General features: G+C 48.9%; 1 protein-coding gene across 11 annotated transcripts in view; it reads right to left on the bottom strand.

Annotated features, from left to right (window-relative positions):
• LOC108162264 (potassium voltage-gated channel protein Shaker) overlaps positions 1–13,470 on the bottom strand; it is a 147,057-nt gene that overhangs the window by 84,867 nt on the left and 48,720 nt on the right. For 2 of the 11 annotated variants that reach the window (XM_017296919.2, XM_033397902.1), the window contains exon 1: positions 2,339–4,167. The exons of 2 other annotated variants lie outside the window; for them this stretch is intronic. In XM_017296919.2, coding sequence (XP_017152408.2) covers positions 2,339–3,801 — 1,463 coding nt within the window. In that variant the 5' untranslated portion in view covers positions 3,802–4,167. Of the gene's footprint in view, positions 1–2,338; positions 4,225–8,593; positions 8,633–8,906; positions 9,079–10,812; positions 11,078–13,470 lie in introns of those variants that run through there. 7 more of the 11 variants (XM_033397955.1, XM_033397961.1, XM_017296993.2 and 4 more) reach the window with 7 other exon arrangements.

The raw sequence follows: 13,470 nt of genomic DNA, 5'->3' as shown, positions 1-13,470 counted from the left end.
CCGAAGTAAATTTTGTTAATAGAACCTGCAAATGTGATTCGTGTGGCGTGAGGATCTATGTCCAGATTTCCGTATGGACCTGCGGAGTAGCTTCAGTCAGGGCAAGGCTCTTCGAAAAAAGGGCAATACCCGGTAGGATAAAGCAAAAAAATGTTGCGAGTAGCCGACTCAATGAGTTTTCCCCCCCCTCCATGCCGCTCCATGCCGCTCCATGCCGCTCCATTCTGCTCCTTTTTGCCGCTGTTTGGCGGCGGGGGGCTTATCGCTGTGCAAAGATCGCCACAAAGGCCATGTTACGAAATTATTGGACGCACAAACACAAGAGAGAGAGAGAGAGAGAGAGAGAGAGCGAGGGAGAGAGAGATGGCATGGCATGCAATGCAAATAGTCAACACGCCGCCACATGCCGTGCACACAAATCAAGGGCAACATGTCTCATTCCGGGTCTGCCTCTTGCCATGGGGATGGGGCGGTGATGTTTTAGGGGTAAGTGTTCGTCGAATGGGGGGGAGGGAGGGAAGTGTGTAGAAGGTGGCGGGTTGGGGGAGTGAGTGCTGTGTGGCGAGGTCGACTCTGCCGGGCAATTTAAATGGCGGCTACATGTCGCAGCCATGGCGTCGCGTGTTCCCTTTCTCCCACTCTCTTTCTCTCCCTCTCTTTCTCTGTGTCGCCCACGTGTTGGCCACTCCGTGGATGGGGGTTGTGGGTGGTTGGTTGGCTGACTGGGTATGACTGTTGCCAATTAACTCAAAACTGCAGAGTAATGCTTTTTGGGCCCAAGAAAAGGGAGTACTACGGCCTGTACCTCTACCTCTACCTCTAGCTCTCCCCCTATGTATCTTCCTCTCTTTCTCTTCCTTTCCCTCTCTTTTGTTTGCCGTTTGTTGTTTGTCGTTTGTGGCATTGACATAAATTCCTCAAAAAACAGAAAAATAAAAACAACAGAAACACGTGGAAAAGCACGGAAAAGCACAGAAAAGAACAAGCAGCAGCAGCAACAAAGGGCGCAGCCCCGGACACGCAAGCCACATTAAAGCAATTTCCCTGCGACATTTAGATCCCCCCCCAAACCGCCCTCCATTCTGGGCCCTTACCCCTATGCACAGAGAGCATTACATAAAAGCGTTAAATATATGCCATAACCAGAGTCAGAGAAAAAGAAGCAGAGAGCAGCAACATCCCATAAACATCTCTGCAAGAATAGAAAGTTAGCTTTGATTTCGGGAGGTCGGTGTGGTGTGCCCCCGTTCTGATTTATCTTTCGTTTTTTAGTCTCTTTGTGTAGTCGGTGGCGTATACGTAATGAGGCGGGAGAAAGAAAGGGCAAAGGGACAGAGCCAGAGCCAGAGGCAGGATTAGCGACAGAAACAGGAGACAGTAGCAAACGGCATCAGATTCGGAGGACGGTGACTTATGCTGGCTCCAGTTAGACGCACATTTATTTTTACACTTCCTCCAACCATCCTCCGCCGATGGCCCTCGATGATGCCCTTTCCCCAGAGGGCAACACGACTTGGAGGAAGAGAAGATTGAAGACCTTTCACAGTCGTTCCAGAATCCATTCTTACCCCAAATAATTCCCTATAAGATGATACTTTGAAACGCAATCGTTATCCCAGACGAAACAACTCTGATTCAAAGAAAAGGTATTCAAAGCTTCGGTGCGGCCAAGCGAATGTTTTTCCAGTGTTTTTTTTGGCTTGGAGCTCAGCAAAGCTGGAGCCTGGCGCCGTCTGCTGTCTGTTGATTCCCATTCGAGAATAGATTCGGGATTCGCTTACGGCTGTGTTCTCTGCCGCCTGCTGGGGCATTGACTTGGCGGCGACTTGGCTCCTGACCCCAGGGCAAAGTTGCTTCGGGCATTACGCATACGCATACGCATAGATAAGGTCATAAGGTCGATAGATAGATAAATAGATTCATGGGTGCTTTAGGGAAGGTGAGAATGGAGTAAGATGAGTTGAGCTGTGGTGAGGTGAGGCATGGTAATCGCAGGGTATTCAACAAGCCGCTAGAAGCATTGGAAAAGCGAAAAAGCGAAGCATTACTCAAAAACGTATTCATATGTATATTCATCAACGTTTTATTGAAATCGTTACAACAGAAATTAATATTCAAAGCAAAAATTGTTGAAAGCGCTTAAATTAAAAATTAAAATTGGTAAAAAGCATCGCCTTCATCGGCTGCTTCTATTGATTTTTTGTATAATTTTCATAATTTTCTTTTTGCTGTTGGCTTTGAGGCTAAGTGGCTTAAGTGGCTAAAGAGCGGTTTGCTTGTGCTTTGGCTTGCTCTGATTTTGATTTTGATTTGATTTTGGATTGTGATTTGGGGGTACTTCTCATAGGGATTCTCCGGGGCGGCCTTCTTGTCCTTCTTGGCGGGCGTGCCCTTGCGCGGCCGATTCATCATCGGATCGTCCATGGTGCGCGATGACTGCTGCCGGGCTTGGGCCGGCGGACCCGGTGGTTTTTTCTTTTTCTTCTTTTGCGGCTCCTGCTGCATTGGATTGAACATGAACTGAATCTGCTGCTGCTGCTGCTGCTGCGGCTGCTGCTGTGGCAGATACTGCTGCTGATGTTGCAAATGTTGCTGCTGCTGCTGCTGGAGCTGCATCTCGCGTCGCTCGAGGAACGCCGCATTGGCCGAGGCCACCGTGGCAATGCGCTGCTGCTGCTCGATCTCCTCCAGCTCTCGCTCCCGCTCCCGTTCCCGCCGCTTGCCGAACTGCCCCAGCTGTGAGCTGCGGCGCCGCAGCGTTGCCGCCGCGTAGGGATTGGCTCCCGCTCCCCCGCCGTTTGTCCCCAGATTGGGCTCTGCCACACCGAACAGACGCCGGATGCGCCGCCTGCCGCTGATGAAGCCCAGGCCCAGCTGCACGCCCAGTCCCATCCCCAGGCCGGCGGGGGCCGTGCTCTGGCTGAAGCTGCTGCCCGCCTCGCTGCTGCCGGCTCCATTGACCATCTGGCTGAAATTGCTGTCCAGATCGCAGCTGCCGCCGCCCAGGGTGCCCGCCGAGTCCGAGGCGCCGCAGGGGAATAGATATGTGTTCAGGGTGCTCAGCGTCGTCGAGGTGGAAGTGCCCGTTCGACTGATGGCTCCCGTGTTGAGCTGCTGCTGCTGCTGCTGCAGCAGATGGTTGTCTCTGTCTCCTCCTCCTGGCGGTAGTGGCAGTTGCAGGGTCAAAGGATTGCTCAGTGGCAAGGGCAGTGGCAAAGGCTGTGGCTGTGGCTGTGGCAGTGGCAGCATCACCGCCGTGGAGCCACTCGCGCTACCAGTGGTGCTGCTGTCGTAGCTGTGGGGATTCACATAGATGTGGTTGTTGTTGCTGCTGCTTGTGGCAGTGGCAGTTGCATTTCCCGTTGCCGTTGCCGTTGCCGTTGCAGTTGCCGTTGCCGTTGCCGTTGCAGCAGGTGGTGCCACTGCTGTTGCTGTTGTGCCACCAGTGTTGACCACCAGCCCCGTGCTGCTCTCATTGTGATTGTTGTTGCTGGCCTGCCGACTGCTGGTATTGTTGTTGCTGTTGCTGCTGTTGTTGCTGTTGTTGTTAATGTTGCTCAGATTCACCCTATAGCTGGTGCTGCTGCTGCTGGTGGTGGTGCTGTTGTTGTTGTTGTTGTTATTGTTGTTGTTGTTGTTGTTGCTCGGATCGGTGGTGCGTGCCGGCGCCGTGGCAGGTCGCGTCGAAAAGCCACCACCTGCCACTCCCTCAGGTCCTGCAGGACCTGCTGCTCCTGCCTGATGCTGCTGCTGCTGTTCAGTGCTGGGGGCACTGTTGCCATTGCCATTGCTGCTACTCATTGTCGTTCGTTGTGCCACAGAGAGTGTTGCACCTTCAAATTACTTCAATTTTTGATTCGCCTTCATTTCACTTGAGTTTTCTTTTTCGGATTTCGAGTTTTGTTTTTTTTTTTTGTGTTTTTTTTTACTATTTTCCTGTATTTTTTAGCAAGCGATTAGTGTAAAATTGTGGCATGTGGCATTTACTAATACGTTGCTTATTTATTTTTTTACTTTTTGGACACTTTTCTAATAAGATTTGACCCTTGCAGAGGGCTCCACAGAAGCGGGCATCTCCTATCGGCTGATGTCGATAGAGCCATGCCCGTGTTTATTGAGTCCTTGAAACAAGTACTTCTCCCACCTCCTAAAAATTGGAAAGCCACTGTTTAACAGACAAATTGTTATGCTTTTTCTTGTTTAATATATTTAATCTATTTAATTCTGATTCTGCAACGAACGAATCGGCAAGGGTATTCAGGTCTTCGGTCTCCGAAGCTATCCAATCTTTTCATCTGTTTAATTATTTGCAATCCACACCAAAAGTTGTATGTATTCACATTCACATTCACATTTGCGCCAGCATGTGTGTATTCATATCGTATTTATATTCATTTTTGCTGGACTAATTCCAATTTTGAATCCGAGTTGAATGCACTGCACTGCCCGGGGCCTGTGCCACTGTCTGTGTCACACGATTCGCACTCTGCGGGGCACTCGAACAAAAAATTTGAACTGAACAGATTATTGGAGGGGCAGGACGCAGGGCGCACCAACACTCACGCACTTTTGTCACTGCAAATTGTTGCCTACTTCGAGGCGTTGGACATCAACAAAAACAAAAATGAAGATTATTCATAATTATTCAAGGCGTTGCACCGTTTGCTGCCACTGCCACTGCTCCCTCCCTCTCTCTCTCTCTCTCTCTCTCTCTCTTTCTCCCTCTAGTACCGTGGAACGTCTAATGTGCAACCATTTCCGGTCACATTTACGAGTTTTCCTGCAAGTCTAAGTCAGAGTGGGGCACCCTTTGAATGGTGCTTTCTATCAATGCCTCGAAGACACGGGTCTGGTCTCCTGTTATCAGTCAGAGCCACGTGCTTAACGCGCCGCGTGTCACAATTGTATGAACTTTGTGCCGCGTTGTTGACAATGCCCGAAGCCAAACAGAGCCGCAGTGGCAGCACCATCACTAGCACCAACAACGAAGTTGCCACACGCACACAAACACACTGACACACACAGACACAGTCAGAAATACAGACAGAGAGAGGGAGAGAGTGGCTCTGTTAACTGGCTTCCTGGCTTGGCTGGCCGGAACAAACTATTCGCCGAACCAGAAGCACCAGCAGGAGCACCAGCAGCAGTACCAGCGGCAGTGGCAGTGGCAGCAGCAGCAGCAGCAGCAGCAGTGGCAGTGGCAGTGGCAAGCAGCGGCATGGCGACTTCTTCACCAACAAAAAAAAGCCAGCAACAAAGAAAACAAGAAAAATGCCAAACAATCGGCCAGAAATCTAAGTCAGGCAGCACTTGAATCATACCAACACACACTTGGACTCAATCACACACACATACAAGCACACACACACACACACGTGGCATACGGGGCAACGATTCCTCATCGTTTCATCGTTTCAATTTCGGGCCAGTTTTCGGTTCAGTTGAGTTCACTTCAGCGCTTAACTTAACTAAATGTTGTACTGCACACACACACACACACACACACACGCTCGCACACAAACACATCCTTAACTCGAGTGAAAAAACCAAAAAGCCGAACCCAACCACAGGCCAAAAGCTCGTGAACTTCAAGTGTAAGTGTATGAAAGAGTCAGCGAGTTCGCTGGGATGCCAGAGAGCGGTTGGTTGAGTGAAAAAGGGCTGGAGAGGGGGGTTGAGTGAGAGCCGTGGCTGAGTTCGGTTAAAATCTACGCCGGCAAAACTGAGACTCAACGTGAGTGGGTAGAGGGACAGATTTATTGAGCGCCAAAGAGCGGCTTAAACGATACGTTTAACATGAAAAAAGGGAGTAAATATTGCAAGATCCTTGATATTGAAATCATTGATTAGATGGGTAAAATCTCAAGGAATTTTTTGTATTATTTAGATGGATGTTTTATATGTTCCTTCTTCAAGCATTTCACTGAGACCCAGAATGATGAAATATAAGAAAAAACTAAACGAATGCTCAGAATGGATCGTCTTTTGTCCTCTAGTCAGATCGGTTCACTATAGCATACAGATATATATATAGCTGTTAGCCACCGAATGGTGTGTGCAGCAGGGTTTTTGCTTTCGTGCAACTTTATGAGACGGTTAGCCTGACCGAGTGGTGACTGAGAGGGGGGCACGGGGGGCCGTGTGTGAGCGAGTGAGTGAGTCCAAATGTGAGTGGAATTCTGTCCGCCGAGCGAAACATTTCAATTCGATTTCGGCTTTCGGGCTTCGTGGACTGTCGGCTCGCTGTCGGGCAACGGTCGGCGTTCCTCATTTTCGTAGTTTGTTTTGCTCGTTCGACCTCCCACCGCTCCACCTCCTCAGCCACGGTTTCGTAACAGTTTCCCCGAGAGAAAGAGAGGGAGCGATTAATGTTAATGTATGCATCGGTAGCGACGCGACGCCAAGCGACGCCACTGCTAGCAGAGCTCAGGCCTCTCTCTGCTGGGGACAGAGGCTGGAGGTGGGTGGGAGATACAACCAGATAATTCCTCTCTTCAATCTATTCACCCATAAGTAATTGATTAATAATTGTTTGCAATGAGAACGCCCAGATGTATCCTTTCGATTCCCCAATTATGGCACATATATGGTTCCAAGGCCGATGATGATCTGAAACACACTGTATAGAATCTCTTATTTCTATCATAGTTCCCCACAATATGTATCCTTCTCTGTCACTGTCCTTTTAAATCCTTTTCTCGCGTATCCCTTGAATTGAGCTTCAGATGTGAATATATTTACATATGGAGATGTATGCTCTCCATTCCATCCTCGGATGGCCTCTATTTCTTCCCTAATTTGGGCTGAGCTTCAGATTTCGAAATTATCATAAATAGCCTCTTCCATAGCCATTGATATTTGTTTACCGATTCAGTCCTAGATTGCCATTTCAGATCCAATTCAAATTCATATTCCATATTCTGTTTTTTCTGGGGGTCTCGACGGGGGCAGACGTCAGGGGCAGGGCCCGGGACACAGGGTTGAATGAAATTGCATGCGCGAGTGCAATTTGTTACTTGCGGGGGTCCTACGGGGTGGGGGGCGGCATGGCATGACATGGGGACTGGGCCATCGGGCGTCGGGCAATATTGAGCATATGACGCATACGCAATGTTGGACCGAATCGTGGATCATGGCCAGTGGTTCCTTTGTTAGTGGCCCACTGCCTGCTGTCCCATGCAAATTGAGACGACTGAGAGGGTGGAAGATGCAGGGGTTGCATGCCATGCGGCCATGTGGCATGGGCCTTAGCTCAGCTGACGCTAGCGTTGGTAACCTTCATGGCTAATAAGCAGTCACGGCACGTGAGGAGAATGGGCACAAGCGGCGGTGGAAGGGAATGGAAGGGAAGAAGGTAGGATGGGGAATGGGAAGGGAAAGGGCCAGCGGGGCTGTTGCCCACCGAAAAAAATAATATTGATCAAATTTATTCCCATCCAGTGTTGCCACAGCAAATGGTGACGGACGAGAAAACAAACAAATAAAATATTTTTTTGCAGCCATTCGGAACCACTCGAAAACCACCAGCGGAGGAGGTCCCACCCACACAGCCACACGGCCACCCATCCGACATTTGTCTCAGTGAAAACTGCAGGGGATTGCAATGCGGCTGAAGGAGAAGCTCATCATCAATGGAGTATCGTATATGGTCGGCCAGCTGGAGGTCCGCCGCTGCCGCCTTGAAGGCTGACAAAACGATTTGCATGCTAAAAATAACAAAATTGATGGGGCGTTTTCCGCCCCACATACACACACACACGTAATCCATGTGCGTGTGTGCTCCATAAAGAAAGCGGCCAGAAAGGTGGAGAAAGGATGGGGTTTGCTTTTGCGGCTAACTGGTCATGGCCACGGTGAAGGCGAGAGAGCCAACAACAGCAACACCAACGCCAAACAAAAACAAAAACAACAAACACAAAGGCAAATCAATTAAAAAAATTCACTCGAAAAAAAATGAGAGGGCAAAAAAGAAAGGCAAACAATTTTTGGTTTGAAGGAAGCCCCGAACAAAGGAAAACCAAAGACGAAAGTGCTGGGCAAATATTTCCGCTTCCCGTCAAGGTTGTGGCAATCAAAGTGCGGCACACACCAACAGAGCGAAGGAGAGCGAAAGAGTTAGAAAGAGTGAGAACCATAGAGAATGAGGGGCGACAAGAAGTTGATGGGACTGTTTCGTGCCGTCTAACATATCCGTTGTGGCACTTCAACTGCGGCAACTCCTGCTTGCAACTGCCACAGAAATCCATCAGTCTAATGAATGTCCCCTTTCCACACTGAGGCAAGTAGTGAAACGCTTTTCTTTGCTTGGATTTAATCCACAGATGGGTTTCGTCCTCTTAACAAAATTTGTTGCGGAAAAATATTCAAGACAGTGCGTTCTTGAGCCTTGTTTTGTGTCCAAGAAAGACTGTCATAAACTGCCGCTGAATCGAGTTTTAAATAAGATTTTCAAGCATATTTTTGGGCAACAGATTGGAAGGGCATCCAATATTTGCAATGAGGCGAGGGGCTGGCATGTAATACAATTAGCATTTCTACAATTACATAGAGCTCTACTTTGAGACGGGTTGTATTCATTCCGCTTAATATTTACATCATCCTATAGTTGTCCTGCATGACGAACTGCTTTTGCCTGTTATGGAGTCCGGATCCATGTTTCCACATTTCCATATTTCCCGAATCAAAAACAAATCCACACACAGGCAAAAAAATTATAAAAAAACCATCAAATAAAGGAAAGGAAAAAGAATTAGCCATTGAATTACAAATCACATAATCACTGCAAGTCCCGTTTCGTTTTGGATGGATCCATGATCACTGCCACGCCCCCGGGCCAACCTTTGCCCCGTTGGTGGCGGGGAGAGGGAGCCGAGTGTGGGGAGGGGGGAGCAGCAGCAGACGGATACCTCTTCTTCTTGTGACGCATCTCTGCTGGCGAGCGTACATTGGACGCCGCATGCATAATTCCAGACACCAGTTTTGTGGTTTTTTTTCGGCCCGCTGCAGCTGAACGGCACCCACGCGACGACCCACGAACTCGACTCGGCCTAAGGGCCTGCTAACGTTGTGAACGGGCGCGCGCGCCACATAAAAGTGCAACAGCGTTGAGGGCGGACACCGCCACAGCCACATTCTGCTCGATCAATGGTGGCAATGTCTTTATACCCTTTTGTCAGGTGTGTGGCATAGGAGTGCCCTTTGGGTGGACTCTGGGAAAGAAAGCGGCTCGGTTCTGCAGGTCCTTCGTAGACTCAATTCTTAGCTCTTCGATCGCTTCTGAATGTATGCTCTTTTCTAGGGTATCATGCGCTTCGATCCACTGCCCTGGCCATTCCCACCCCCTGCTCTAATTGAATTTTCAGAGGGCTGCACCTTGGCTTTGGCCAAAGCCGGAAACGGGAGAGTGTCAGCTGACAGAATCGCTCTTCAGCAAGCAGTGCAAGAAAGAAAGAGCCAAGTCAGAGAGGGAGAGCGGCAGAGCGGCAGAGCGGGCCCAGCGAGAGAGAAATTATGAGAGAGAGAGAGAGAAGAAAGGAGGAGACGAGAGCGTAGGGAGAGCTAAGACCCCAGCTACACGGGAGCGCGCTTGTTAGCGCATTTTAAGTCGCTGTCAAGGTCGTCCGTCCGTCTTAATAATCATCACCTGGCACCGCTGGACGCACACCGCTTGCGTGCCCCCATCCACGGACATGGGGCATATGCGCTTTTGGGGCACGTTAATTAGCTGCAACGTCAATCGATGGGAGCAAACAAAACATAAAGCGGCGCAAAAATGAAATGAAAAACATAAATAGTTTTTATTCTTCTTCTGCATTTCTTTAGCGGCGTCTCACTTCGTTTCGTTTCGGGGCAAGGTCGGCCAACAAGGCAACGAGAGGGGCAACGGGCGTAAATGTGTGTCTGTGTGTATGGGAAATGGGGCCAAAGACACACTCCGGTGTCGATATCCAAGCAATGCGATCGATGATCAGCTGCCCTTAGCCGTCATCAATCCGGAGGCGATGCAACCAGACCCAGACTATTATGCCACTGCTCCTCGAATCAATGGCGATTGTTTACCAAATCAATCGAATGGGCAATCACCACTCATTCATCCCAGACACCATTTAATGCCGAAAGAGCTGTCCCCAAAACTGTGACCCACCTCCCAGCACCTGTTCCCGCATTCCCCACCTGCAACTGGGAGCCGTGTATTCTGGGGTCTAGTCGTAAACGCGAAATTCTTGCTCCAAAGTAAATATTTAGAAAATAATAAAACCAAATTTTCGTGCAAAAAAAATAAAAGCAATGATTTAGCAGAAGCGCAGATAAACCCAAAAACGCGTGGCAAACAAATGAAAGGCCCAGAAAGAAAGGCTAACTTTTGGACACCGAAGCACTTGATACCCTGGCATAAGGAATGATCTATCCTTTGAACGATAATTTATATATGTAGGTACAGTTGTGTTGTTTTTGGTTGGATTTTCTTTGAGTTTTTTGAATTGAAATGAAGTTTCTATAGATCCTATAGACCAGATCTTAGATTTGATTGCATGTCCAACAGAATAAATGATCAGATCTTCATTGGAATATAAGAGGCGAAACACTCTTCCTTCTTTGAAATCCGAAAACCAGATCCAACTTGAAATATCTACATTCCTTCCATTGGAAAAATCTTAGAGCAGTAGCAGTAGCTGTGGCAGTGGCAGTAGCGGCGGCGGCAGACGTAGAGGCAGCGGTGGGACGCAGCCACTGTGAAAGAGTGCGAGTGAGAGATAGCGATGGACAGCAGTGGGTGGTGGGTGGTGGGTGGTTGGGGCAGTGCGGTCTTACCTGGGCGCTTGGCTTAAGCTGCCGTGCGTCGTCGTGATGTGGGCCATGCAGGCAATCCATTAACTTACTCCACTTTTTCGCGCCGTGTACGGGTAACAATCAACGGGGTTTCCTGTGTTCACTGTAGGTGTAACTGTAACTCTCTTTTCTTTTCCTTTGCTGTTTTCACCGAAGATCGAGACACAGACATAAAACGGTTCACTATATAGATCTGAGATAACGGTTCACATTGGCATATATGTACATCAGCAGACGTCTACACACATGCATACATATATACATAGACAGCGACATCTAGATATATATTTATTTATATTCAAATGACAAAAGAAATGAAACGAGACAATTTTCATTTATTTTTCAGTTTTGTTTTTTGTTGTTTTTCCCGCTGCCACTCTGCTGGCCGCTTTTTTCCACGACAGCGGCAGCAGCAGCAGCAGCCGAGACGCCGACCGAGACAGCGCGACAGAGTCAACGGGAATGGTGGGGGCGGGGGGGTGGCTGGTGGGGTATGGGGGAGCAGTTGTCGCACACATTTTTCACATTTTCCAAACGGCACCAAACACACACGAAACAACAACACAAACACAAACAAAAACAAAAACAACAACACTCAAAAACCGAACATTTATTGAGACTTACGCTTCAGGACAGAGGGAGAGCATGATCGCGGTGGATCGCGGGGGAGCGCGGGGTGGAGAGAGAGATCGGGCAAGAGAAGGGTGTGGAAGAGAGAAATGTCCACCAGTTGGTCACGCAAGTGCAAGGTGTATTTATGCAAGGTGAGGGCAGTGCCAAGGAGCACTCGAGGGGAAGGGAGAGCAGGTCACCACAGAGTCCATAGAGTGCCGTCACGATTCATGCCTTGCACTTGGCGATCAAGACAAAGTGCCCCACCTTGCATAAATATACCATGTACCTTGCTCTATTAAGTGCGGGGAAGGGCGAACGTAAGAACCGATGCGCAAACGAACGAAGAACGTCATCAACGCGACACTTTTTTCACATCGTTTCCACAATCATAATCATCTTTGTCACCACAACAACAAAAAAGAAACACACGAAATACGCACTGGGATGAGTGGTTCGGGAGCAGGGAGGAAGATGCACGGAGCTCTGCTGCCAAGGTGCATGAATCTGAGGTGAAATGCACTACCCGCTCCGCGCATTGCCTACATTGCAGATGCCCTTTCTCTTTCGGCGAGAGTTTTTGTCCCGCACACACACAAAATAGGCGGCTATCAGGCGAGCGCATTCGCTGGCAATGCCTCACCTTATGCTAATGCACTCTGTACGATTCGTTCCTTTCCGTTCCTCCTTTTCTGTGTGAGATTGAAACGAGTGCGAAGCGAAGCGCTCACCGGCGTGCGCGTTACTGAAGATCGCTTCTCTGCTCGCCGCAGGCCTGCGACAGCGACAGCGACGTTGGCGACGGCGACTGCGACTGCGAATGCGAGGTCTGACGTGGGGGGCACATGGACATCACCGCAGGCCAGCGGCTAGGGGCCAGCCACCAGCAGCAGCGCCAATCGACTCTGTTCCGGATTCCACATTCACTCAAAATTCGGTAACCGATCGTTATGCGCGGGCCTCGACAGAGTCGGAGCCATTGCGGATCTGCAAGTGCTTTTGGCAACAGCCCCACCCCAATATTTCCCTGATTTCTTTGCTATATTCCTTTTCTTTGAAATTTCGATTAATACTTAAAAACTATCTCTCTCATTTGTCAGAACATCTTAAATTAAATGGATCCATTAAAAAAACGAAATGAAAAGAAAACAACAACAAGAAAACACGTAAGTGAAAACCAGAACAGTGCCGAAAATCGTGCATGTGGGTGAGTGGGGTGGGGGGAGGAGGCTGGCTGTGGGTGAGTGTTGTGCAAAGTGTTTTTCTCGCAAATTGCTTGCAACGTCAACGGCCAGCGACGACCCAAAGCACGGCATGCGACGACGTTTATGCGGGATCATTGAAATACATATTTTAGGCAGTTTAATCCCGAATGCACCTGTTTTGCCCTTTCCCCGCCCACATTATACTTTTTACTGGTGATACAGATACAGCAGAGATATCAGGGATATTGTCCTGCCTGGATAAGTCTGGACCCTTCTTCGAAATATACTCGTTATTTCATCTGTTCATTATGTCGGAAACGTGGGGCAACCACTTAGTGCCGGCGAATGATTTAACAGCCTTGTAGAGCATTCTCGAATTGCAATTGATGTCTGGCCTCGTCCTTGGCTCCTCGCAAACCCCACCCCATCGTATGATTCACGATTCACAATCGCAGCAGCAGCAGCAACAAGTGAATGGAAATCGAGCCGCACATTTGACAATACGCGACACATAAATAATGTAAATTGATGGCTGGCTTTTTTGGGGAGGAATGGGCCGTGGTGTTGTATCGATTACACAAATTGCATGACACAAAGAATCGAAACCAGCAATATCAGCACCCAGAGAGAGCCTCCGCAGTGACATATGATTTCCATGGGCTGTTTAAATTGATTCGAATGGAATAGGAATCGACGCAGTTCTAAATTGCGGATTCTGCACAATTTCAATTGATCATAAATACGAGTATTGTGTATTTGTGGCCAAGAGATACAAAGCAGGCCAACAACAGATACGAGTACTCGCACCCACGATGACGATGAC

Source organism: Drosophila miranda, chromosome XL (genome assembly GCF_003369915.1).
Source record: "Drosophila miranda strain MSH22 chromosome XL, D.miranda_PacBio2.1, whole genome shotgun sequence".
Taxonomy (NCBI): domain Eukaryota; kingdom Metazoa; phylum Arthropoda; class Insecta; order Diptera; family Drosophilidae; genus Drosophila; species Drosophila miranda.
This window is presented reverse-complemented; position numbering and strand designations above follow the sequence as displayed.